The following is a 26,380-nucleotide window of genomic DNA, read 5'->3' as shown; positions in this document are numbered from 1 at the left end:
AAAGTTCCTATTTTAAAAAAATGAATGGAGTATTATTTATTACTCGGGAGTACTTGTTAATGATACACGATTCAGTCAGTTTTGGCAGTACTAACGTTTTTATTGACATCCCCAAGTAATATTTAAAGGTTAATTATTTTTTATATTTTTGTACTCCTAATAAATATTTAAGTGAGAGTAGCTATAATTAATAATAAAATAGTGTAATGCATCCTTGTTCCTTGATTGCATATAATAAGGAATGCAAGACGGAACGACTAATCAACAAACATGTAGAAGTCATGTATTGTAGAGTATAATTAATTGCGATTCATTTTCATAGTAGGAGATTTAGAGGAACAAAAAAAATAGTAGCTAGTACATGCAGAAGGTTGGAAGAAGAGGTCCAGTAAGAGGCGTACAGCGGTGGAAGCGGCGAAGCAACACGTGTAGTGTTAATTGGTGCATGCAGAGAAAGAGGTATTAGTATTTTGTTGTTGTTGTTGGAGAAGAGAGTTTTTGATCGAATCGAATGGATATGTTAAACAGCGTGCTGAATCTGTTTGTGCCGCCGGCGAGCTTGGTGATGCTGGCCTTCGCCTGGCCGGCTCTCACCTTCATCAACACCTGTGAATGGCTCTACAACTCCTACTTCCTCGAATCTCACCAGCTTATGCACAACAAGGTCGTCGTCATCACCGGAGCTTCTTCCGGCATCGGAGAGGTCATTCTTTTTAATTTTATCATTTATGGATATGATCAAAAAGACATATGTGAGATAGAATGAGAGGAAGGACTTAAGCTCTATCAATTTCTTTATACTAAAACTAATTTTACTTCACAACTGTCTAATGCACATCTACACATCAAAATGTGAAAAATTGGAAGATGAGGAATGATTGCAGAATAGTCTAAGGAAGAAGAATTTGTTGAAAGATAATAAGACTGAAAAAAAATCAATAAGTTACTCCACTTTATTAACATAATATTGATTTAGTAGCAAATTGTGATATATAGTAGTACTACTATCCTAAGATTTGTGACGTTTTTTTTCCTTTACAAGATTTACGAAAGTGATCATGTTTAATGATTCAACTGGCCAAAATAAAATAAATAAATAACAAAAAGAGAATACTCCAATACGAGAAAGCATAGAGAGGGATTAGGCCATCCTAATTTGTGACATCCCAAAACGGAACTACAAATCAATTAACTTAGGATGGATGCAGGAATATATAAATTTATTATAAGAAAAATCTAAAATTAGTGGAGCTTCTACTAACATTTTTTCTCTCTCTGTCACTGAATGTAGCAAATTGCGTATGAATATGCGAAGAGGGGGGCCATTCTTGTATTGGTTGCGCGTAGAGAACAAAGGCTTAGAGCAATAAGTGAGAATGCTAGAAGGCTTGGGGCGCCCAATGTAATGATAGTGGCTGCCGATGTTGTCAAAGAGGACGACTGCAGGAGATTTATCAACGAAACCATTAACCAATATGGTCGCGGTAAGATCCATCGTCCTTACTATACATAATTCAACTCAGGGTTATTTGTCCATAACTTCCCAAACTGTCACACAATTTCTCATTCTGCATATCATGTTTAAAATCTAGTGTGTGAATGCTTATATGTTTAGATGCACGTTTCACTTATTTATGCTACTACTACGATATTGTTTTCGCTTCTAATAATAATGCCACTCTAGATGAATGATGATTAGCCTATTAATCAACAAGTATGTAACCACTAATATCCAGAGTCTGGTTGCAAAAATCTAATTAAATCGAAAGTTTTCCGAAAATGAAGAAAATTTACCTACAAATAAAACTTGAATCAATTTCTTGGATTTGTGCAGTGGATCATCTGGTAAATTCTGCAAGTTTAGGCCATACTTTCTACTTTGAGGAGGCCACAGACACCAATGTCTTCCCTATTCTAATGGTATATATATATGGGATTTCGAGTTGTTTTGATCATGTGCATATACATATCTTATATACTATATCTCATCTAGGACATAAACTTCTGGGGTAATGTTTATCCGACCCACGTAGCACTTCCATATCTACGTGAATCCAACGGTCGTGTCATTGTCAATGCATCTGTCGAGAACTGGCTACCTTTGCCTCGGATGAGTTTATATGCTGTAAGTTTATTTTCTTCAAGTATTTATACTTTAATGAACATACGTACGTCAATTAGTTATCAAATATGAACACTCCAATGCTTTATATAGGCGGCAAAATCAGCTCTGATAAACTTTTACGAGACACTACGGTTTGAAGTGAAGGACGAGGTTGGAATTACAGTCGCGACGCATGGTTGGATCGGAACTGAGATGTCGAGAGGAAAATTCATGGTGGAGGAAGGCGCAGAGATGCAATGGAAGGAAGAAAGAGAAGTAATTAGCAAGATTTATAGATGTTATATTTTAATAACTTAACTTGTTGTACCATTTGATTTGAGCTTGATGATTTTCCGATTTAGGTGGAGGCATCGGGTGGTGCGGTGGAGGAGTTTGCGAGGTTGATAGTGGCGGGCGCTTGCAGAGGCGATCCGTACGTGAAGTATCCGAGCTGGTACGACATTTTCTTCTTGTATAGGGTGTTTGCACCCAAGGTCCTCTACTGGACGTTCCAGTTTCTCCTAACTGGTGGCGGAGCACGGCGCACCTCTTTCATCGGAACGGGTAGGCCCCTTATAGAGGCCTCCCCGACGATGACGAGGCGGCGAGTAGTCGACCACCAGAGAGTTGAGTGAATTGTTGATGATGTGAGAAATCAATCTTTGTTAATTATGGTTTGATTTCTGGCTACTTTGCTTGTACATACTTGGTCTCTTTTAGAGATTTTTTGGGTTACCAGCTTGAATAAAATCATGGTTTTTATGATGGATGGGTTGCTACTTTAGCTATCACTTAACTTGTATTAGTCAATAATTGGAGCATCGATGTGGAAAAATTGATAAGGCTATGTTTTCTAAACTATTTTTATTACTTCCTCCGTCCGCGAATAAGAGTCCCGTTTTTCCATTTTAATCCGTCCGCGAATAAGAGTCCCGGTTCACTTTTACCATAAATGGTAATAGGGTCCCACCTTCCACTAACTCATTCCACTCACATTTTATTTAAAACTAATATATACAAGTGAGATCTCTATTCCACTGACTTTTTTCCATCCACTTTTCTTAACATTTCTTAAAATCCGTGTCGCCCATAAATGAGACTCCTAATGACGGACAAAGGGAGTGTTTCATAGGTAGTTTAGAATAATTGACGTGTGTTTTTGAAATTGAAAGATAATAGTTCTACTATATCACTGAGCGCCATATCGTGTAATTTTATGTCTATTTAAGTAATTGTACTTATTATTATAATCACCTCATTGTTTGCACCTACTATTAGTGAGGAAAATTAGCATTCTACTGTAACTTTCTTTTATCCTCTTTGACTAGATTATTATATGGAAAATTGAAGAAATAATCTGTACGGATACAAAGACTAACCACTGACTCCACACGCCTGGTGTTGGAAAAAGAGCACCGACTCATTGCGTTCACACTGAATTTTATGAATCTATATTCTTTCTTTTTCTTTATTTATATTTGGCCCTTATTTATTTACCTGTATATTACTGGAGTACCATATCAGAAGTCTAATTTGATTCTCTTTGCAATAAAAATCTCATTTTATATTACTATAAAAAAGTAAGTATTGTATTCAATTAATTTATTTCCCATACATTTCAATATAAAATGATAAAAATTTTATTTTATTTTGCTATATAAAATTAGGTAATACTTCAGGGTTTAGGAATATATTGTATTAATTTGTTTCATCACGTTTCATTATAAAATGAATAGTGTATATTTATATAAAATGTAGATTTATATTTTATTAGTTTTTTCCACCCACATTTCTAATAATTCATAAAATTCATTTTTAAAAAAAAGCAGAACTTTAATTCTGTGGATAAAGAGGATAAATATTTATTGTTTTATGCATGATATTGGAGTATCGATCGAAACAAAATTCTAGCAATATATACGTACGTATCCCATGGACTGTTAAATTTAAATCACTATAATATGTGAAAGAGAGTTGATGTCGCATAGCATATAAATACAGAATACTTATATATCTCGTAGAAGTAACTAGTAATACCAGAAAATTACTACTTCACCTAGACAATTCACTAGAGGACCAAAATCATTAGAAATTTAAAATTCCATTATTCCTAGAACGTGTGAACTGAAACATATATGAGCACGTGCGAGAAATAATTAGCTCCTTTTGATCCAACTTGATACTCGACTAAAGTAAACTTAAAACTGAAAAAGTTGTTAATTTGTTCTACTTCTGAAATATTAATTTGTACATATTGTCTCATTATTAATTTCATTCTTATAATAAAAGTTATTATAAAAAAGTATCACTACTAATTAAACTGTCGTTAATTTTCGCCACTATAACAAGTAAACTTTTAAATTTTATTGATTAATATATTATTAATTAAAGATCACAAAACATGTATTATTAGATAATTTAATATTTCAAGCCCCCCATTGCTCCCCCTTTTCCCACTAAAAAATACGTTTATAGATTTTATTTGAAGGGGAGATTTATATAGGAGTGTTTGCTTATTAAATTAACCAGGGATTATTTATGAGTAATCCATCAAATCAAACATTATATTATAATAATGTCTTTGTTTTTGACTGGGGTTGATAAATGAAGAGGACGTGGCAAGCATTCATTGGCCGATTACAAAATGCTACTAATATTAACCGACAGAGTTGCATGCTGTAATACAACTTCAATCCACTTTCATGCATCTACGTCGAACCTCCCCTTCTTCACTTCACCCATCACTCCTCTCCTCTCTCTCTCTCTCTCTCATACACACACATATATTATATATACACACACAACATTCACTCAATCTTCTATTTCCCCTTCAAATCCACACGCACTTCTAAAATAAAATCAATGGAAAATGATCATCATCAAGAAGAAGCGGAGACGTTCATCGGAATCAGGAAGCGCAAATGGGGGAAATGGGTGTCGGAAATCCGCGAGCCCGGCAAGAAAACCCGGGTCTGGCTAGGGAGCTACGAGAAGCCGGAGATGGCCGCCGCCGCCTACGACGCTGCGGCATTCCACCTAAGAGGCCCCGCCGCGCGCCTCAACTTCCCCCGCCTGGCGGGCCTCCTCCCGAAGCCGGCAAGCGACAATGCCACGGATGTTCAGGCCGCGGCGCAGGAGGCCGCCATGCAGATCGCGGGGAGGCGCGCGGCGGAGGCGGGGAGAGTGGGGCTGTCGGCGAGCCAGATTGAGGCTATAAATGAAATGCCACTTGACTCGCCTAAATTGTGGATGCAGGGAATGGAAATGGGAGTGCAAGATTATTTTGTTTATAATCATCATCAACACATGGAGGTTAATCATCATGATCAATTGGATTATTATCCCATTTGGGATTAATTTAATTAATCGTCTAGTCAATAATTTTGAGCTAGGTCATATTATATTTTTTGTATGCGAGCTTCTTGAATTGTCACAAGAATGAAGAATCCCATTTGTTTGGCTTAGGAAAGGAACAATTAAATTTCATTTACTTGTCCTCTTGTTATACAAAAGTTCTATTTCTATACCTTGTTCTTTACTGTCGTTCAGACCGATGTTTTTTTACAAGAACGAAACATTCTATGATCATATTATGCCAAATACATAGTGATAAAGGAATGCAGGGTAATTATAAAATGCAAACTTATATATTGTACAAACTCAAAATTCCTCAACACAGCTTCAACACAGTTTCAATACAATATCAACACAGTGTAAAATTTCAAGATTTTAATGTCAACACAATATCAACACAATATCAATCATTGACTATCGTTGAAATTTAGTTGACATTTTCCTGTTGATGTTTTTTTGTGATCTGTTGACATTTTTCAATGGTTCAGATCATAGTTTTGAGTTTGTACAATATTTAGAGTTTTCATTTGATCACATCCCAAGGAGTGCGTTATGCATTTCAAATAAATCGATTTTATATGACTTTTTTTATAAAATAACACCAAAAATTGTAAAGTTTAATATTGTCCTTGTGTGGGGTTAATTAATTGCTTTAAAATACATTAATACCACTATAATTTATGTCCTTTTTTGTGTCGCATGCGAACTTTTGATTTATTTCACAAATAGTACAGTTTATTGCAGTATTCTTTGTGATTTCACCATCCTAAATCAAACATAATTATATCAACATGGCGTAATGGAGTAATGTGTATAGTCCAAAACCATGTGGTAGAGGAGTTAAGTGCTAAACAATGTTCGATCAAAGAGATGTGTTACATTGGATTGAGGTCCAAGTTACTAATTGATATTTTAAGCATGACACCATTTTGAGTAGTTACATTTTGTAGTTGTAAATTGGCTATAATTGTAAAATTAGGAGAAAATTGAAATAAATTTAAGTAGTAGTATGACATTTGTGGATAGGTGCATTGGACTGAAGATATGTAGCATGGAAAAAGAGGGATGGGTTAATAATATGGCAGAGTCAAGAGAGGTGCTTTTACAAAAGCTGCACACCCAATTTTCTGCTACTATTATTTGATTTCTGAATTGCATGCAAGTGAAAGAGATGTTTAGATTTGTGCACCCTCCTAGGAATAGCTGTGCAAGCTGCAAATCAATGCAGTATTTGAAAGCCAGATTTAGGCAGCAAACATTAGGCTAGCTGATCAAAGCATGATTAAGCAATTGTCACTGCAAAATTACAAAGGAATAGCTAGCTGATTAAAGCATAAGCTAATTGAATTACATGCATGCCATTTCCTTTCCCATGCCTGCTGCTAAGATATTTTCTTCAATCTCACAAACTGACAAAAAATTAAAGCCAATTCAGTTGTATATACCCATCCTTGCCCAAATGCTACTCAACTCAACTACTTTTAAAGAAGTGATAGAGGAAATGTTTTATTGGTTAAGTGATGGAGCAACCGTAACATTTGGTAGAAATCGAACTAGTGTTAGGGCATCCACAGTGGGACGGACGATAGTCTGCCCGATCCACTGTAGCTATGCGGACGATGGGTTATCCATCGTCCACGCTCGATACATCATCCGCGGACTATACGCGTCGACGTCACATCGTCTGCGCTATCGTCTGCCCCACTGCGGGCGACGCGGACGAAAGCGTGAACTATGCGACACGTTTTTGAATTTTTTAAAAAAAAAATTTGAATTTTTATTCTATTTAAACACTCAATTCCCATAGCAATTTATCCCATCTCCCAATTTATTCTCTCCCATCTCCCAAATTATTCTCTCCCATCTCTCACTTTCCAACTTTCTCACACTAAAAAAATGAACCCCAGCGACGACTGGAGTACACCTGAAGGCATTACTCGGGCCTTGACTCGGGTCTTATTCGATTGCGTTAATGCTTGGCGGAAATGGAGCGCGAGCGTGATGCGGCGGAGCAGGCGACGGCGCAGATCCCTCGACCGATTCGACTTAGGACGTTTGTCCGCCGCGAGCACGACTTAGCTCACCAACGCCTGTTCGCAGACTATTTTGCCGAGCAACCACGGTGGGGCCCGACGGTTTTTCACCACCGTTTTAGAATGCGGCGAGTTCTTTTTATCAGCATTGTCCAGACGTTGGAGGCACGTGATGAGTACTTCCAGTATTGGGTAGATGGCATCGACAGACCCGGACTTACGCCGTTGCAGAAGTGCACGGTTGCGATCCGGCAGTTGGCCTACGGCACCACGGCAGATATGTTCGACGAGTACCTTCACGTCGGGGAGACAACTGGCCGCGATTGCCTGAAGAATTTTTGTAGGGGAATTGTGGAGGCTTATAGCGACACATATTTGCGAAGACCGACTGCTAGAATTGCCAGGCCTTGATGAGGATGCACGAGACGGCGCATGGCTTTCCTAGAATGCTAGGGAGCATCGATTGTATGCACTGGGAGTGGAAGAATTGTCCGACGGCGTGGAGAGGCCAATTTACCAATGGATACAAGGGAAGCCACCCGACGATGATCCTCGAAGCTGTCGCTGACCATCGGCTCTAGATCTGGCATGCTTACTTCGGTGTAACGGGGTCGAACAACGACATCAACGTCCTCAACTCGTCCAATCTCTTCGCCGATCAATGTAGGGGTCGCGACCCGGCCATCGAGTTCACTGCTAACGGACGCCAATATCATATGGGGTACTACTTGGCCGATGACATATACCCAAGTCCCAATGGGTGACAGGAGAGTGTTATTTGCGGCAAAGCAGGAGGCTGCACGGAAGGATGTGGAACGGACTTTTGGTGTGCTCCAATCGCGGTGGAGTGTGGACAATAGTGAAAGGTCCGACACGTTTCTGGTTCAAGGAAGCCATCTCCGATGTCATGTATGCGTGCATCATCTTGCATAACATGATAGTCGAACAAGAAGGTGGAAGTGTCACCAATTGGGGCGATGATGATGGTGGATCTAGCTCCAGCACGGCGAGCGCGCCTCACGTTCGAGGATTACAGATGGGCTTCAATGAGGTTCTAGCTGGACATACCTCAATGCGCAGCCAACGAGACCATGCTCAGCTCATGAATGACATGATTAAAGAAGTTTGGAAGCGTAACGACCATTGGCAATTTGTAGTTTTTTATTTCGTACTGTAATTTGAACTTTCAATGAAATGAAATTATTTTTTCCAAATTTTGTAGTGTTTTAAATATTCAAATAAATAAAATTCTTAGGGCAGACTTTAGGGCGTCCCACTGCAGGTGGAAGGGTAGGAGGATAAAATGCTGATGTGGTGATGCATAGGCCGCCCTATAGGGCAGACTATAGGGCGCCCCATTGTGGATGACCTTAGGTTTTGGGCTCCCAACCATGAGGAAAATAAAAAGCCCACAATAAACTTGGTCCATTTTGAACAATAAAATGAGTCAAGTTGTGTACGAAGCGTGTTATTGTGTGTGTATGAAACGTGTGAATTTTTTATAACTATTTAAAATTTAAAATTTCTTCTTCGGTTATGATGATTGAGATGATTTTGAATTGAAAATTAAATTCAAATCAATTTTAAATCTACACTCTCAATTCCATGGTATAAAACATATCTTGAATTAATTTATCAAAATTGAATCCTATGAATAAATCTTGTTTATTATTAAATCATATGTAACACACTATCCGTTTCTTGTTTTGATCCACCTATAAATACATGTGTCATTTACATTTTACTAATTTTACTAAATGGATTCCAATTTGAAAAAGACTTGTGCAATTGGTATCCGCATTATTGATGAGAATTATGTTATTTTATTTGAATTTTATTTTAAAAAGACTTGTGCAATTAGTCGGCCATGTGTTACTATTTTATTTGAATTTTTGTATTATAAGATCAAATAAATTGATGTTTTATGATGAGAAAGATAGAGTTAACTAATTACGAGGATAATTAAAACTCTGTTTGTCTATGTTATTTTATTTGAATTTTTGTTTATTAATTTAATATGAAATACTGTCTGAACTCTGAATTGATGTTTAATGATGTAAGAGATTATAAAATAAGATAAATTAAATATATTTTTTTTTTATCAGTAAAGATGATTTGTTTTTCTTTGCGGTTTGTAAGTGTAAATATTTTAATAAATCTCTAACCGTCCAAAGAAAGAGGATTATTCGTTGGGACTATAGGGAGTAGAAGTATTATTTTGTTTATAAAAATAAAATGAAACAATTGTATGGGATAAATCAGTTAAAGTAATAAGGGATGGACGAGGAAGTAGTTAAGTAGCTAAAGCTAAATGTTCATTTGCGTGGAATCTTAAATTTCTGACTTTGGAATCTAAAATCTTGACAACTCAACCCTTGGCTTTTGGAACAGCCACTCTCTCTCAGCTCTGATATTATCAACAATGGATGGCGAGCTTCAAGACTGGGAGCTCCTCCACCACAATTCCGATTCCGAACCAATTCCCTTCGACGACATAGACTCCACCGGCTTCATCCACGCCGATTATTTCTCCCTCGACTCTCTCAAACGATACGCCCACAGTTCCGATGACAACAAGTCCGCCGTCTCGGATAATCCTAGCTGGATTGATCCAAGCTCCGACGACAATCCCGCTCGCTATCTCCACAAGGAATCCACCGAATTCTGGTCCGATTCCAGCAGCGACAGGTCTGAAGATCGCAACAGGTTCACCGATTTCTCAGCTAGAAATGAATTAGGTTTTCACGATGGAATTAGGGAAGCTGGTGAAAAGGGGGATCAAGTGGATTCGAATCGAATTGAGGCAAAATCTAGCAGCGGTTCCGAAGAATTAGACAAAGTGGAGGAGAAGATGGAGAGTGGGGATGATCATATGAGAAACGAAGAGATTGATAAGAAAAGTAGTCATGTGGTAGTGTGGTGGAAGATGCCGATGGAGTTTGTAAACTACTTTGTGTTTCGGATGAGTCCGGTTTGGACAGTCTCTGTGGCGGCTGCTTTCATGGGGTTTGTGATTTTGGGGCGCAGGTTGTATAAGATGAAGAAGAAGAACAAGGCTAGGGGACTGCAGATTAAGGTTGCTGTTGATGATAAGGTCAATTTTTCCTTCTTCCTTCCTTGTTTTGTTTGTCTCTTTAACTCATCATATCATATAAGTTTTGCATGTTTCGAGCTTTGTGAATGCCAATTCAATAACTGTATTCTTTATAGAAATGGATATCTCTTCTTGGAACCTTGAAAACAGAAATTATCTGATTATGGAGGGTATTTGGCTGTCTAGAAGATTGATGGCAAAGTGATACAAACGTTGGATGGGGAAAGGTCTGAGTGCTTTCGAACTCGATAAAATGGGAGACAGAGAGTGATGGCTCTGAACAGCGATATAGGGAGAGAGAAACGATAATAAGAGGAGGAAATAGAGTTAGATGACAGATATGGAAGGAAACAAGAGATAGAGAAACACAGTTTTTGTTTAATACTTCTTGCTTATTTTCTTATCTAACTGCACGAACATATTTACACTATCAAAGGATTCAAAAAATTGGGAGGATATATTAAAATCTAATCAAATCACATCTTAAGTACTCAAATTAAATATGGAAGTAAAGCATAAAGATAAGGATGACACTATCACAGAAATATAGAGGATTGATGGCAAAGGTTGGTTTTTGCATCTTGCTTCAAGTGATTCTGAGTGTGATTGTTGATTTGGGATGGATTACACTGCATCAATCTGTTCCTCTTCTCTTTTCTGCACATCACAACAATAGATGATCTTGCCATGATTATATAGTCTCCCAGTTGAAACTAGTGCTGTTACTTTGTTGATTCTTCCTTTGCTATATATCTTCTGCTTTGGGTCTGATGCTCTAGATATATATACTCCTTTCCTTGAACCTATTAGGTGAAGAAATCATGTAAATTCCAATAATTCTGCAGCTCCCCCGTTTAATAAAACTGGATATGCTTTGGTATTACTGTTGAATTTTACTCTATTATACTTTGCTTTGTTTTGAGAGTCTGAGACTGAAATTCAAGGTGTATGTCTCAAACCTTGTCTATGATGAAATTTGTCTGTTAATTCCTACATCATGTGCATGTTGCAATCAGAAAAGGTCTAATGCACCGTATGATTGGGGAGGAGCAGTTTAGATTTGGTATGGACAGAGTTAGGATTCTTTTCCAATGCGCTACGGCGCTACGCAACCATCATAGTTTCCTCTTCTTGAGCTTCTAGTCATTATAAAGAAAGACCTGGTGGTCTTATCCTTGGTAAAATTCTTTAGGGTTCTCTGATATATATTTATGGTATCGTTAGAAGGGATTCATTGTTGATCTCAATAATTATATATAAATTAGCTATCGCATCAATCCATCCTCTTCTCTTTTCTGCATATCTCAACAACATATATATAGACCTTGGGGTGGGGGGGTTACTAAAGATAGCTCTGCTCCATTGGCTATAGCAATCATCTATGCTTTTCAAGAATTTGGTCGCCATAGAATATTCTTGTTGGTATTGTATCAGTGTTGTTTTCATCGGTGTTTTTTACTGATTTCATGAATGATACCTGATTAATGATTATCACATCCAACTTTATGTTCAAAAACGCCTATTCGCATGAATTAATTCACTGCCCATTACTGCATTGTTCATATTGGTAGAGCATACATACATTTTATGTGTTTTGTGTGGTTTGGATTGTGCAGAAGGTTTCTCAGGTGATGAGCCGTGCAGCTCGTCTGAACGAAGCATTCTCAGTTGTGAAACATGTACCTCTAATTCGGCCTTCACTGCCTGCCATTGGCATCACAAGCTGGCCTGCGATGGCGATAAGATAAGCGGGTCACATTGCCTGTGAGACAGCTGATGGGGGTAGTATATATATTATCAAGTTGAAGACTATGTTTAGTGTCCAGTTACTGTGTATAATGCAAGTAATGTATGTTTGAGATATTCACGTGTGAGTTGATTCATATCGAAAATGTGAAGTTAAAATAAGATCAACTTCAATACCTAGTGAGGCACTCCTCTTACCAATTGATTTAGGACGAAACATCACAAAGGTGTTCCTTTGTTCCTTTGATTGATCTCCTTTTACATGTGGTGTTCCTATCCTGGGATGTGTTCTTGTGGCCATATTCTCCAGATTTATACTTGCCATTGTGGCTGCTTTGTTAGCCTTACAAGAGTAATTGTAATTATCATGATGTTATCATAAGCAGATTTATAGGGATTGGTACTTAAAACTTGTGTTTGTATGTATTATTTTGCATATTAATTGACTTGACAACATCTAGATATTTTTCCTTTTAAATTCCTATTATGTAGGTATAGTTTCTAAACTTTTGCTTCTTATATTCATGTTTCACAAGGTTTTCTGTTACAAGTATATTTAATAATGGGAAAATTGGTCAAAAAAATCATGATTTTTCTCAAAAATCTAATATTTCACACAATCCTTAAAAATGGTTTATAAAAACACAAACTTTTCGAATTATGCAGATTTTTCACACTAAAGTTTCCGGTATAAATTTTGTTTACGTTGAATACCAAAAAAATCTACTTGTAATAGTGTCAGCTATCTTCCAATCTTGTGAGGAAGATGAAACTGACATGGTAAGGATGCTCTAGAATTAGTGTCAATAGTCAACATAGACAAAATTTATGTCGAAAATTTTAGTGTGAGAAATCTGCACAATTATAGTACTATTATTTTATAAAAAGTCGTTTTTCTGGTACATATCAAAATTACTTTTTAAAACTTTATTACGAGATTTCATCTGTATAAATATTTAAAACTGTTATGACATATAATCGAACTCAATAAAATTCCTATTCGATTAGCATGCCGATTAACGTGGAATTTGGATATAACTGACCCAAAACTCGAAATCGGTAAGTTGACTCGATTGACATTAGATAGAGAGGGTAATATGCATGGCTTAGTATATATTTTGTATAAATAAATACATATAAAAAAAATAAAAATTTACTGATTTAGTTTAAATCAGTAATGTTTAATTTGCAGACTTTCATGATTAATTTCACAAACAATAGTTTTTGCTATGATTCTCTATTTATAAAAGACTCCTTAAATAAAATACAGATATAGATTTGCAGATTTTGGAATTCGGTTGGATCCGAACACCTCTAATTCGAGAAATCGAAGTATGTGTTTGTGAGAGTTGGGACTGCTCTTAACTTCATTTGAATTTGTTGGTGTGAGAGTTGGACTGCTATTTGACTATTCAGTTGGATGAATTTCTGGTTCAATTGGATCTGATCTGATTGAGTTCGCATCGCACTTTCAGCAGGATGACTGAGGCGCAGCTGGATTCAAATCAACCGGTAAACCCTCTTTTTCATCACTCCTCTTACTCGAATTTCGATCCGCATCCGCTTATATGATTAGAGATGATCTGCGTAGGCCGAGGCTAATGATGGCGCCAGAAATGTGCTGGATTTGGGAGCATTTGTTGGCGAATTGACTGACGAAGACGACGCCGCCAGGTTTCTAATTCTTCACTTGTTCACTGTTAATACTCCTTGTTTCACCCTATTTTCTTAATTTCTCTATTGTGTTGTATTTCCCTGCCCCGTCTTTGCTGTCTCAGTGATGATTTCTCACTCCAAGGACTAGAGCAGGAGCTTGAAGACTGTAAAACTGACGATGTATGTCTTCACCAGTTTTCCGCACTCTGCTACTTGATCATCTTTGAAACTTGCCTCTGATTTTAATCCCCTCATTTGCTCTGAAGGTGGTTTCTATGATACTGTCGAAAGGTTCATCATTGCGGGACTACACTAGGGATGTTGAGAACAATCTAAGGCAGACTGAACTCGAGTCTATTGAGGTTCGGATTCAATAGGAATGCAATCATTTTTAGTTTCTTGCATTAGTACTTAACTGATACTGCAGTTAAAGAGAAATAATTCTACATTTGATATACTATTATGAGGGTCTGCTATGCCTTTAACCATAAAGCATCTAAAGAGAAATAATCCACAATACATCTAAGGATATTTCTACATTTTATATGTATATATTTGGGACTTACATTTGAGATTTGCTAACTCGCGGTACCCCTTTTCCTTTTGGATCAATGCCAGGATTATATTAAAGAAAGTGACAATCTAGTATCACTTCATGACCAAATTCATGAGTGCGACACCATCCTTTCACAAATGGAAAATCTCCTTAGTGGATTTCAGGTACACATATTATTTTTAATTACGGCCCAGTTGCCTCTCAATCTTTGAGAGACTATTCATGCTCAAGAGTAAAATTGCTTCTTTTCTTTGTTGGGGAATGGGGCGATTTGCTTTGGTTTCTTTTCAGAAAAGTTTGGTATACCCCCTTGTCTTTCAGTGTTCCTTCATATTGCTCATGCAGTCATGTGACTCATGTTTTTAGTGAATCACTTATTCAGTATTCTTTTTTTTCCTCTTTAGAATTGCAAGAGAAAGATCTTACTTTCAAATTCATTTAATAGGCAGAGATAGGTTCAATTAGTTCTGACATAAAGATTCTTCAAGAGAAGTCTATGGATATGGGACTCAAGCTAAAGAATCGAAAGGTAATATTATTCATACTGCCTTAGAATTTGTGTTTCATTGTTACATGTATATCACCCTGTAGTTTCTTTGCATGCTTGAGCGAAAAATTGGTATTCCATTTTGTTCCTGGTGCTCATATATGGTTCCCTGATAAGTATTTGTTTTATCTGTCAGGCAGCAGAATCGAAATTGTCTAAATTTGTTGAGGAAATAATTGTTCCGCCAAGGATGATAGACATAATAGTTGACGGAGAGGTACTTGAGGCCCTACTATCCTGTTCTCTTACTTTTATCTTTTATTGTTGAAAATAAAAATAATCTTGACTTTGCTGGCTACATAATGATATATTACTATTATTTTATATGTCTTGAATGACATATCTCTTCCATTTTATCATATGGAGATTTGTTCCCAATGCTTTGGCCTACAAGTTAAGTAACCTACATGGTTAGTGGACATTATGTTGATATGTCGATAACCCCACAGGTAAATGAGGACTATATGAAGACCCTTGAGATTCTTAGCAAAAAGCTCAAGTTTGTTGAAGTTGATAGCATGGTGAAAACATCTAAAGCTTTAAATGATGTTCAACCTGAACTAGAAAAGCTTCGTCAAAAAGCAGTTTCAAAGGTATGTTCATCATCAAGTTCTAGAGAAAAGTTGAGGTATACATATTTATCACGGGCTATATTTTTTAGCTTTGGTTTCTTTTCTCTTTCTTTTTTGGCCTTTCTCACATGGAGTTCTCGATTTTATAGGTGTCTGACCTTGGTAAACAATTGTTTTTATTTTCTGACTTTACACATTTTTGCCTTTGAGTTGATGTTTCTACCATTAACATGCACAGGAACTTAATTTCCCCTGTTTTTTAGGTGCATCTACTAGATATTTTTTTCTTCTAGTAATCTAGTTACTAGAATTGGAATTTGGACATTAGGTTTGCTAATGTCAAACAAAGTCTTCGTGATATAGTTAAGATGACACAAAAGAAGATAAATTGAATTAATGAACAGAAACTCCCTAAACAAGGGTCACATAGTCGAAAGCTAGCATAATCAGCAAAATAGTCTTTGAAAGTGATTACACCCAAACAGTAGCGTAAAACACATTCATACTGCCGTACTAGTCAGTAAGTAGTATGGCCACAAAATGCATGTAGCCCAAAAGAAATAAAACAAATAATAATAATTGTAACAATAACAGTGAAATCAGTTAAAAACTCTAGTCCTCCTTTGCTTGAAACCTGCACCGAGCTCCACCCCCACTCAGTGCTGCTCTATGACTTTACGTATGTCTCAGCCATTCATTTGGATATATTCTCAGGAATATGTGAACAAAATGTAAGCTAATGCCTTGGAATGGTCTCAACAACGACTTTTTAAATGTTCTTCCTCTTACTAGTTTCTGATTATCAATTATACTTAATTCATTTAATTCACAAGTTGGTCTGTGGATATACAGCTGACTGAGACTGATTTTCCTTTTTCTATGTCCCTTCTGAAAGGTGTTCGACTTCATGGTTCAGAAACTAACCGCTTTAAGGAAACCCAAGACAAATGTTCAGATTCTTCAGCAAAGTGTTCTTTTAAAATACAAGTAAGATATTCTCTCTTCTCGTTGGTTGAAACTACAATCTTGACCGATGCAACTTGGAGTTGTACAGCATCAGCGATATTGATTTTCATTAAACATGAGCAGTACTCTGCCTTCTGTTTTAAGCTTTAAGCTTGAATTTAATTTCTCTCTTCTCTTAACAGATAGAATAGAATCAAAACTGATGTTATTAGCTTGTAAAATATTTTTTTTGTGAACAAAAAGCATACTAATATAATTGTGGTGTTTGCTTCAGTAATATGAATATCTTGATTCTTGATATTTTGTGTTGGTCATTGACCTATTAAATTGTGACACTCTGTCACTCTGACCATGTGGTTTTGGTAAATTGAATCTCTGCCATGCAATATCTGTTGACTGTACTTATGTTGGTCCTACATGCTGGAAGAATTATCTTTAGTGAATTTTCTGCGTTCTGTCATCTATGCAACTTGATAATATTGAAATCATCAGGAGTTACTGAGAAAAAATCTATAACCCCGAGAATTAATGCAGATGAATATGTTCACCATGTTGATTTTCTTTGTCAAAATCTAGGCATGATTAATATCTATACTCCAGTGCGAAGAGGAGTGTTAGGACTAGAATTAAAATTTAATATATGGTGTAAATTGTAGAGCAACATAGTGATTTCCTAGTTCTGTTTGGACTCTTGTATGTATATAGGTAGAGGTACCCACGGTTCAGGAACCGTCGGTTCCGGTTTTGGAAATTGTTGAACCGGAACCGAACTGCGAGGGTGTTTTGCGGTTCCGGTTCCAAAACCGCCGGTTTCGGTTTCGGTTCCGGTTCAAAAATCGACGGTTTCGGTTCGGATAAATTCTCACGGTTTCGGTTCGGAACCGTAACCACCGGTTACGGTTTCGGTTTTAACCGCCGGTTCGGTAAACCTTGGGCAGGTCTCTATATAGGTGCTCTGATAAGTAGGTGAATATAGTGAACAGATTCCCTTACCTTTGAATTAACACAAAGCAATTATGATTTTTTCCATTGAGTGCCTTAGAGAAGCTGTCTCCCAATTGTTTGAAGTTCTCTTATGTCCTGTAGAAATCAATACCAATATTCCTGGTACGCTCATGAAAGTCTGAATTAGATGCAAAGTGTAACCTGATTGTCATGACACAAGAGTCCTAACAGAACTAGGAAAGCACTAACTTGCTCTGCAATTTATACCATATAACCATATTAATTACTCCCTCCGTCCCCCATTAGCAGTCACAGTTTGACCGGGCACGGGTTTTAAGAAATGTAAAGAAAAGTTGGTTGAAAAAATTAGTGGAATGTGGGACCCACTTTTTTATATTGGTTTTATAATAAAATGTGAGTGAAGTGAGTTAGTGGAATGTGGGACCTACTACCATATATGGTAAAAATGAAGTGTGACTCTTAATTGGGGACGGACCGAAATGGAAAAGTGTGACTCTTAATCGGGGACGGAGGGAGTATTATTCTAACACTTTGGTAATTAAATGCTGCTGACATTGCTGGGTATAGCAGTGGCTATGTTCTTTTGGTAGAAAACTAGGCCATGTACTCATTGCATCTTGTATGGTTAACTTGCTAATGTTGTGATATTGTGAATTTGTGGTTATTCTAAGCAATAGTCAACATATAATGTTTCAGTTTTATGTCAAACATGCAGATATGTGATTTTGTTTATGAAGGAGCATGGGAAGGAGGTGTATCTTGATGTTCGTGCTGCATATATTGACACCATGAATAAGGTATTATTCAGAATGTTGTTGTTTGCAGATGCTTATTTAGTGTATTTGCATCCAAATTGAAGTCATATCTTGAAGTGATTGTAAGTACCTGATCAATCTATTGTGGGGCAAGGGGTTCTCTGACTTGTCCTTTACACTCTTTTATGAACTTGATTGTCATCTTTATTTTTGTCTGTTTAAATATTTAACCATGGACACTTATTGAATTGCCAACATCATTGAGTTGACCACTATGGCTTTTCATATATTTACTGGTTCTGCAACTTTCAGTTATCATGGAATGGAAAAATTCTGTATGTAGCTTGTCTGACTAATTTCTTTCATGACTGCACCACCAGAACATATAAGTGGATTTCGAGGAATGGAAACTCTTCCTTTAGATTTTTGAACTGGCTTTTAGCGGAATTTACCGTTCTCCTCTTGAGGACCTTATTTCAGTGGAAGTTAATTGCCATATAACTACTTGTATTTGCTGATTTTAGAATTTCTTGAATTATTTAGTGTGTGATCTCTTGCTAAGTCATGAAAATCCCATGGCCATTCTTTTTTCCTCTTGTACTAGTTGCACATGCTAGTGAAAGCATTATTCTGAGTCCCTGACATAAACTGATACATATGATTCTATTTTGCAGGTCTTAAGTACAAACATTCGAGCTTATATTCAAGCCTTAGAGAAGCTGCAATTGGATATAGCAACATCAAATGATTTGATTGGTATAGACACAAGAAGCACCAGTCTTTTTTTGAGAGGAAGGGAACCACTGAAAAATCGGTCTGCTGTTTTTGCCTTAGGAGAAAGGATAAATATTCTCAAGGTGTGAACGTGTTATCTATACACCCTTTCAAAACCTGTTATTTCAATGCTCAGTGGTCATACCTTATTAAATTTCATTCTTTCATGCATCAATAATATAAGGTTGACGTCCCACAAAATTGGAATCCACCCTAGTAGTAGTAGTAGTTGTAGATATCTCATGAAATTATCACGCTCTCTAATCTGTATAAAGCTGCACTTGTAGTTATAGATTTTCTATGGTATTGTGCTGTCATAGCAACCCTCTGCTTAATCAGGGAGCTGATATCATACCTTTTCAATGCACATCTTACTTCTTCTCTCGTTTCTTTACAGGAAATTGATGAATCTGCTTTGATTCCACACATAGCTGAAGCCAGTTCTAAAAAGTATCCTTATGAAGTCCTTTTTAGGAGCTTGCAGAAGTTGCTTATGGATACTGCTACTTCTGAGTACGATAAATATTTTCTTGGATCTTATTTGAAATTCACATGTACTCTTCTACCATATGCTTAACTTATCTGGTGTCCTCTTTCAGATATCTATTCTGTGATGAATTCTTTGGAGAAGAATCAATGTTTTATGACATATTTGCTGGTATGTGAATCTTTTTCCTTTCGGTGCCAAGTTTACCTCCTAACCATTATCTGAGACGTTTTTAAGGCACCTCTTTGCTAAACTTTCAGGTCCTTTCTTAGTAATTGACGAACACATGAACATGATTCTCCCTAACTGTTTTGATGCCATTGGTTTGATGCTCATGATTCGTATTATATACCAGCACCAGGTAAACTATGAAGTTATTGGATCTTCTTATTTGAGTTCTGTTCAAGTTCTGCAGTATAACCTTGATGGTGTCATCTTTTCATCCGCACTCTGATTCCTTTAAATTCATGTATTTAAATTTCAGGTTAATAAAAAATTGTATTCTAGTTACTTTTTCCTTTATAGCAGTTGATAAATATTGTACTTCCTTGTGGTGATTTGTTGCATTTAGTGGCGAATCAAGGTAATTTTTTAAGGGTAAATATCAGTTATTGTCCCAATGTTTGCAGCGATAACAGAAGTATCCCAATGTAAGATACTTGCACAAAAGTACCAACATTTCCAAAAATTCACTTGTGTCCCAATTTTTTTATGGTGTCCAGATGATGAGGTGGCATGCTGGAATTCACATGTGGCATTTTTTACGTCTCCACAGTATATGACGTGAAGTTATTTTACAAAAATTTCTGATTTGAAAATGTAATTTACGCTCGATAACCTAGGTAGGAAGTTTTGAGATGCTTGATTGGGGCTACAATGATTGCGGCATTTATTGTGGGTATGTCACCATCCAGGTGTAGAGAATTTTTGTTGGGACACAAACATGATTTTTTCGGAAGCGCTGGGTACTTTTATCCAATTATGCTTGTGTCGGGACATATCTGTTCTACTTATTATTGTTACCATAGCAATTTTTGGTGCACTAATTTAAGCATTTTATTTAGTCTTCTGCTCATTCTGTACAGTCTCTTTCTTGTATTAATTCTCCCTGGAACATGTATCTTGTAACAAATGTAGTCTTACTGCAGTGGGTCTATTTGCATCTGTATAGTTTTTCCTATTCACATCTGCTTTATTCTCGAGTTCTCTCTGGAAAAATCAAGCCACATCTATTCTTCCGTAAATTCTTTTATCTTTTTATTCAGCATTTTTTGAGGTCATATAATCTGAATTATTTATTTGGTTTTTTCTCAGCTTATAATGTCTCGGAGGCGAATACCATGTCTAGATTCATACTTGGATAAGGTACATGTCACCAGTTATGCTAAGTGAACATATGGCATGACCCCTGCATGATGAATCTAATTGTTTTATCTTTCTACATCCGCCTGGTTTTGTGTATGACCTGCTAGCAGATGGGTTTCTGGGGGGGGGGCACATGTGTGTTTTCTTCCTGTTGTCATTTACTATTATTCAACCTAACCCTTTTTTTAGTTGATTTCAGACCAGGTATAGGTCTTGTGTTGAGTGAATACCTTGAACTATTGAAAGAAAACCATAACTCATTTCTGGAAGGTGTGCCCTGTTGAGTCAGATAAGAATGATGATTGAAGTAGGAGAATTAGTTTTAGCTTCACCAGAACAGAGTGTCTAGTTCCACAATTGAGTATGACCTGACCTATGTTTGTCATATGCGGTAGTCTAAAATATGAAATCCAGAGGCCAACAATGGGTTACATTGTAAACTGATGGAGACATTAGTCATGCTTACATTAACCTATAAGCTTATTACTTTTTCTATTTCTAAAGTAGTGTAGGCTATAAATAATCATATTCTGGTGCAAACATTGAATAAGCATTTGGCACAAGTCGACAATTGTAATTTCTTAAACATTTGGTGGTTACTCCGCTGAATGAATCTACCAGAAATTGTTTTGGTTTGTGGCATAAAATATTAAACTCTTTCTGGAATGAATGCATGCAGGTTAATATTTCTCTATGGCCACGGTTTAAGATGGTGTTTGACATGCATGTGAACAGCCTACGAAATGCCAATGTCCGGGGTTTATGGGAAGATGATGTGCATCCACATTATGTTATGAGACGCTATGCAGAATTTACGGCTTCACTAATTCTACTTAATGTGGATTATGGAGATGGTCAGGTTAGAGATACAAGGTTTCTCTTTCAATAATTGCTAATAGGTCAATATTGACCTGTAATGTCATTCTTATGTGGAACTGGCTAAATTATTGCAGCTAGAACTCAACTTGGAAAGATTGCGAATGTCAGTGGATGATTTGCTTGTCAAGCTCGCCAAATTGTTCCAGAAACCAAAGTCAAAAACTATATTTTTGATAAATAACTATGACATGACAATTGCTGTACTGAAGGTACATGCACAATGCATCCCCCTTCCCCCAACCAAACAAGGAAATGATCATACCCTTATATGACACACACACACACACACACACCCGTGTAAGAGAACTCAATATTTTATTGTAGTAATCAGCCTCCTGGCATTTCTAATTCCTACCATGTATATTTCAGGAAGCTGGTCCCGATGGTGGAAAAATTCAAATGCACTTTGAAGAGTTGCTGAAGAGCAATACGGCCATTTATGTGGTAATCTTGACAGTTTCTGCTCATTTAATCTGCTGTTGACTAAATTTTCAAGGAAATTGTTTGTTGCCTTTTCCAATTAAACTTGGCGTGTAAATTGGAGGCAAAAAAGATCTCAAAATCATGTGAAGTAGTAGACTTGTCTATTTGGTGAAGAATCGGTTAAAGCCAGATAGCAAATGTCTTGGGTTGAATGCGTTGCTAATGAACGTACTATGCAGGAGGAACTGCTTGCAGAACACTTCCGTGACCTAATCAAGTTTGTAAAGACAAGAGCTTGTACGTCTCGCAACATATTATTTATTATTATTATTATAATTGTAGTTTGTATTTCTGGGATATTGGTCTATATTTGATTTTTATCCATGAATTTTCAGCTGAGGACCCAAGGTCAGGGTCAGGGCAGCCAATTACTGCGAGTGAAGTTGAAATTATCGTCAAGGATTTCGGCAGCAGATGGAAAGCTGCAATAGAGTTGATGCACAATGATGTTATTACTTCCTTTAGCAACTTCTTATGCGGTATGGAAATTCTGAGAGCTGCTCTGACTCAGTTACTGCTTTACTACACCAGGCTTTCCGATTGCACAAAGAAAATTGCTGGTGGGTCTGCCTTGAACAAGGACTTGGTTTCCATATCTTCAATAATGTATGAAATTAAGAAATATTCTAGAACATTTTAGTGTTTCATTTCATTTTTCTTGAGATCAGTGTACTAAAAAGACAAACTTTACTTGTAAGCTGTTTGTGCACTACTGTTTGTAATCAGCTCTGGATATTCTGTTTGCATGTTTAGGTTTCTTTGTATAAACCACATGATCAAATGTAACATCCTTGGACCTACTCAAGTAACAACGAGGACTTGTACATGTCATGTTTATATCAATTATGATACTGATGTTTGAAAATGTTAATTACAATGATATTGGTTGTTTGTAGTACTATCAATTATGATACTGAAGTTTGAAAATATTAATATAACACTAAATTTATGTTGGTAAAAAAGCTATCCTCAACATTGTAACGCGCATTCTTGATGAGGAAAAATCAAAATTACACAATACAAGTAAAATGGTATAGATAACACCATACCAAAGTGAAAATATGGAAAGGAGGTAGGTAGGCAAGATTTGATACATAAAACTTTCGAGCCAAATAAAATGGTGAGTTAGCAGTATATAGAAGTGGTTCATAATAAAAACAATTATAGAAATAATGAAACCAACGAAAGAAAGCAAAAGATCTAATTCAAAACTAAAAAAAAACTTAGTGAAAAAACAGAAGCAAAAATGAAACACCCATCTTGATGATATCCACCAAGTTCATTAACAAGGAGTGGTCTCACAACAGTTCCAATTCTAAACAACAGTCACATTAACATACATAACACACGACAAAGCACCCACCAGCCAAGCGAACCAAAAGGAAGAAAAGACCATAAGTCAAAAGCCACAAAACACAAAAAAAACAAACAACATAAGAACACAGAAGAAATAGAAAACAACCCATAAACGTAAACAACAACTAAAATATAGCCCTAAATTACAACAATTGGCAGTTTTCCAAAAATTACATGCATCCTATATACTACTATTGCATTAGTCTTACGAGGAAGAATTTAGTAGACTGTGTGGTATGTATATGGTACAAGATTATCATATATATAATATATTTCAATATTTGATACAAGTATTATAATTAGGGTAAGGAGATATTGGTGGCTGTCAATATCTGTAGGCACACAAACAGCTGCTCTTATTAGTTTTGGTAGTCCCCCACTTTTAAGAGCTACCAAAGACCATTTTCCCATATTTCATGCCTCCAAATAAATACCAAATAAACACATTTTTCGTGGTCCCCTTTTCCTATCATCATCGTCTTATTACTATCCATCATCTTGCTTCGCAACTTGTCCCACATATTAATTATTAGATGCTCTCATTTTTTGTGTAAACACAAATTCACCTAATTTTATCGTAATATTGGATTTTCTTACTTGTTAACTAGTCCTTAGAATAAATTAAAGAAAATGGAGTACTCCATCGGATAAAATAATTGATTCCATCTCAACACTTTGTTTGCCAATTCATTTTCGAGTACTTCGAAAAGTATGTAATCTTGTAGTATGAAAATGGAGGGTTTTCACTCTTACTAAAATGAGATTAATGTAGGTCATTCCATGACCGTATTTTAATGCATCAATTATGAGCACTATTGACGTGTACTCGCATTAGTATTTTCTATTTTATTTTATTTTATTTATCCCCTTATACTTCGGAAATCATTATCATAATCATCTGTTTCTTAAGTTAGCAATATGCTAACGTTTTTTATTTTTTTAAATTTTTATCTAGACGATTTGATGATCAATTATATTTACAATTACTGTCCATGAATCGACACACAGATATTATTATTATAGGCATAATTTGTTTAACGTACAAAAACAATGTATTTGTGATTGCAATTTTTATCCAACAATACGTATTTTAATTTATGATAAATTCTGCTATCTCTACCCACGAAATTTATTCAACATTTGTTATATTGGGTGTACATAAAAATCTACATACTACTTCCTCCAGTAATGAGTTTATAGAATGTGAAATCCATTTATAAAAAATAATCAAAGTAAAATGAGATATTTATTGAGGTCTATCCGAATAAAAAAATATGAAATATTTAATAAGGATCGAAGGAGCATGTGTTTTTAAGAGCAATATTTTCTCTTGGACCAATCAACATATCTTAAAGTTTCAACCATGTTGGGCTTTGAAAGGTACCTATATAATCACCACTCATGTTTTACTACATTGTACTGTCCCATTATGAACTTGTAATCATAAAAAAAGACAAAATATTTCCTCTCTGTCCAAAATTTACATATAGCACAGTGCACAGAGGAAACTATAAGGAAGCAAATTATAGCACATGGTTTCATATACTATTTGTGAAGGGAATAATTCTCTTTTTTTCACATGAAGAATTTGATTTAACTCTTTATGGCTTTTAATGCACATATATATATATCTCTGTCTCCTCACCCTTTTGTGGAAATGGCAGAAACTTCATTCATATATCCATTAGTTCATTTTGGACAAACTTCATATTCCACAAAATGTCTATATTTTATCTGTGAAACAATTGTCAATCTGTACTTATTGCTAAAAGGACAACTGTATACTCTTGTAGAGTAGATTATTATCATTCAGATTTAGGTATAAGGTTGTGCTCCTATTAATGTCATCAGTATTTATGACACGGATCAGCCATCTGCAAGCCCAAGCCCAAGCCCGCACACCACATCACCGCCACCAGCTCTGACCACGGCGCAACCTCTGTCTCGGTCACACTGCAAAGTCAACGATCCGAAGCATCTAATAGACTACATTTAATTTGAGACTAAATATTTTTAATTTTGCAATATGCAATTTATTTAATTTGCTGCATCGAGCATAATTATATAACCTCATTTCCGAGTTTTCTTAATCGGTTCGAACCTCATATGGTCCATAATCACTCTATAAGTATGTTGCACTATTGACATGTATTTTTCGATGAGTTCTCCTATTTAATTTGTATCAATTATTTATAGTAGGGCATAGTAGGACGGCAAGTACAACATTATAAAAATCTAAGTCATAGTTGTAAAATTAGTAAAAGTTAATGCATTAATCCTTTTACTGAAAATTACTCACATTGGATCCTGATATTCTCAAATGCAAAATTTAGTTTTAGTAAAATTTAAATCGACTTTGTGTCCCTTACTATGAGTCTATGTCACTGAGTGCAATTTTTAATTTGTCATAATTTCTGTCCTTTTTTAAGGTAATAATTTAGGTTTTCTTTGTCCCCATTATTGAGTAACATCTTTATCATCAATTCATTATGGTACGTCAATTGTGCTTTTTGCAAATTGCTATTTGTACTAATATATCCAAAATTACAATTAATTCCATTATTTTTTGAGGTTCAATAATTCCATTATTGATTTCTATCCACCACATGCTTGTGTTGACAAGAAATTCTCTTCTAAATCTCTCAAATTCTCTACATCTAATTTTTCTCCACTACTTGCTTAAATGT

At 36.0% G+C, this 26,380-nt stretch overlaps 5 protein-coding genes across 6 annotated transcripts; all 5 read left to right on the top strand.

Moving 5' to 3' along the window:
* The first annotated feature begins 346 nt into the window (after nt 1-346).
* LOC125193012 (11-beta-hydroxysteroid dehydrogenase B-like) lies at nt 347-2,869 on the top strand. 2 transcript variants are annotated; one of them, XM_048090710.1, is made up of 7 exons: nt 347-459; nt 529-703; nt 1,292-1,484; nt 1,835-1,920; nt 1,994-2,125; nt 2,216-2,380; nt 2,467-2,869. In XM_048090710.1, exons 1-7 carry the CDS (start codon nt 362-364, stop codon nt 2,737-2,739), a joined length of 1,122 nt encoding a protein of 373 aa, XP_047946667.1. In that variant the 5' UTR covers nt 347-361; the 3' UTR covers nt 2,740-2,869. The 2 variants fall into 2 exon arrangements, with proteins under 2 accessions (XP_047946667.1, XP_047946668.1); XM_048090711.1 differs by lacking the exon at nt 347-459 and having other exon boundaries at nt 486-703.
* Nucleotides 2,870-4,943: 2,074 nt separating this feature from the next.
* LOC125191747 (ethylene-responsive transcription factor ERF022-like) lies at nt 4,944-5,591 on the top strand. The gene has a single exon (XM_048089158.1). The coding sequence runs from the start codon at nt 4,967-4,969 to the stop codon at nt 5,459-5,461; it is 495 nt and encodes a 164-aa protein (XP_047945115.1). The 5' UTR covers nt 4,944-4,966; the 3' UTR covers nt 5,462-5,591.
* A 1,852-nt stretch (nt 5,592-7,443) lies between these two features.
* On the top strand, nt 7,444-7,902 carry LOC125194739. Its single transcript, XM_048092970.1, has one exon. The coding sequence runs from the start codon at nt 7,444-7,446 to the stop codon at nt 7,900-7,902; it is 459 nt and encodes a 152-aa protein (XP_047948927.1).
* A 1,919-nt stretch (nt 7,903-9,821) lies between these two features.
* Nucleotides 9,822-12,610, top strand: LOC125194459. Its single transcript, XM_048092684.1, has 2 exons — nt 9,822-10,585; nt 12,202-12,610. The coding sequence occupies exons 1-2, from the start codon at nt 9,914-9,916 to the stop codon at nt 12,331-12,333; spliced, it is 804 nt and encodes a 267-aa protein (XP_047948641.1). The 5' UTR covers nt 9,822-9,913; the 3' UTR covers nt 12,334-12,610.
* Nucleotides 12,611-13,563: 953 nt separating this feature from the next.
* Nucleotides 13,564-23,208, top strand: LOC125196093 (vacuolar protein sorting-associated protein 52 A-like). The gene is made up of 20 exons (XM_048094462.1): nt 13,564-13,843; nt 13,923-14,005; nt 14,110-14,167; nt 14,254-14,349; nt 14,606-14,707; nt 14,989-15,072; nt 15,227-15,307; nt 15,540-15,683; nt 16,558-16,649; nt 18,310-18,391; nt 19,024-19,206; nt 19,521-19,636; nt 19,723-19,781; nt 19,871-19,971; nt 20,925-20,975; nt 21,655-21,834; nt 21,929-22,063; nt 22,224-22,298; nt 22,517-22,574; nt 22,673-23,208. Exons 1-20 carry the CDS (start codon nt 13,811-13,813, stop codon nt 22,975-22,977), a joined length of 2,118 nt encoding a protein of 705 aa, XP_047950419.1. The 5' UTR covers nt 13,564-13,810; the 3' UTR covers nt 22,978-23,208.
* Nucleotides 23,209-26,380: the final 3,172 nt, after the last annotated feature.

Source organism: Salvia hispanica, chromosome 6, assembly GCF_023119035.1.
Source record: "Salvia hispanica cultivar TCC Black 2014 chromosome 6, UniMelb_Shisp_WGS_1.0, whole genome shotgun sequence".
Lineage (NCBI taxonomy): Eukaryota > Viridiplantae > Streptophyta > Magnoliopsida > Lamiales > Lamiaceae > Salvia > Salvia hispanica.
Note: the sequence above shows the minus strand (reverse complement) of the source record. Positions and strands in the feature narration are given on the sequence as shown.

Coding starts and splice junctions, on each gene's coding strand:
- LOC125194459 (XM_048092684.1), top strand. CDS start 9,914: ATGGATGGCGAGCTTCAAGACTGGGAGCTCCTCCACCACAATTCCGAT. Junction 10,586..12,201: donor AGGTTGCTGTTGATGATAAG/GTCAATTTTTCC, acceptor TGGATTGTGCAG/AAGGTTTCTCAGGTGATGAG.
- LOC125191747 (XM_048089158.1), top strand. CDS start 4,967: ATGGAAAATGATCATCATCAAGAAGAAGCGGAGACGTTCATCGGAATC.
- LOC125193012 (XM_048090710.1), top strand. CDS start 362: ATGCAGAAGGTTGGAAGAAGAGGTCCAGTAAGAGGCGTACAGCGGTGG. Junction 704..1,291: donor CTTCTTCCGGCATCGGAGAG/GTCATTCTTTTT, acceptor CACTGAATGTAG/CAAATTGCGTATGAATATGC. Junction 1,921..1,993: donor ATGTCTTCCCTATTCTAATG/GTATATATATAT, acceptor TATCTCATCTAG/GACATAAACTTCTGGGGTAA.
- LOC125196093 (XM_048094462.1), top strand. CDS start 13,811: ATGACTGAGGCGCAGCTGGATTCAAATCAACCG. Junction 14,708..14,988: donor ATCTCCTTAGTGGATTTCAG/GTACACATATTA, acceptor TTCATTTAATAG/GCAGAGATAGGTTCAATTAG. Junction 20,976..21,654: donor TAGATTCATACTTGGATAAG/GTACATGTCACC, acceptor GAATGCATGCAG/GTTAATATTTCTCTATGGCC.
- LOC125194739 (XM_048092970.1), top strand. CDS start 7,444: ATGGAGCGCGAGCGTGATGCGGCGGAGCAGGCGACGGCGCAGATCCCT.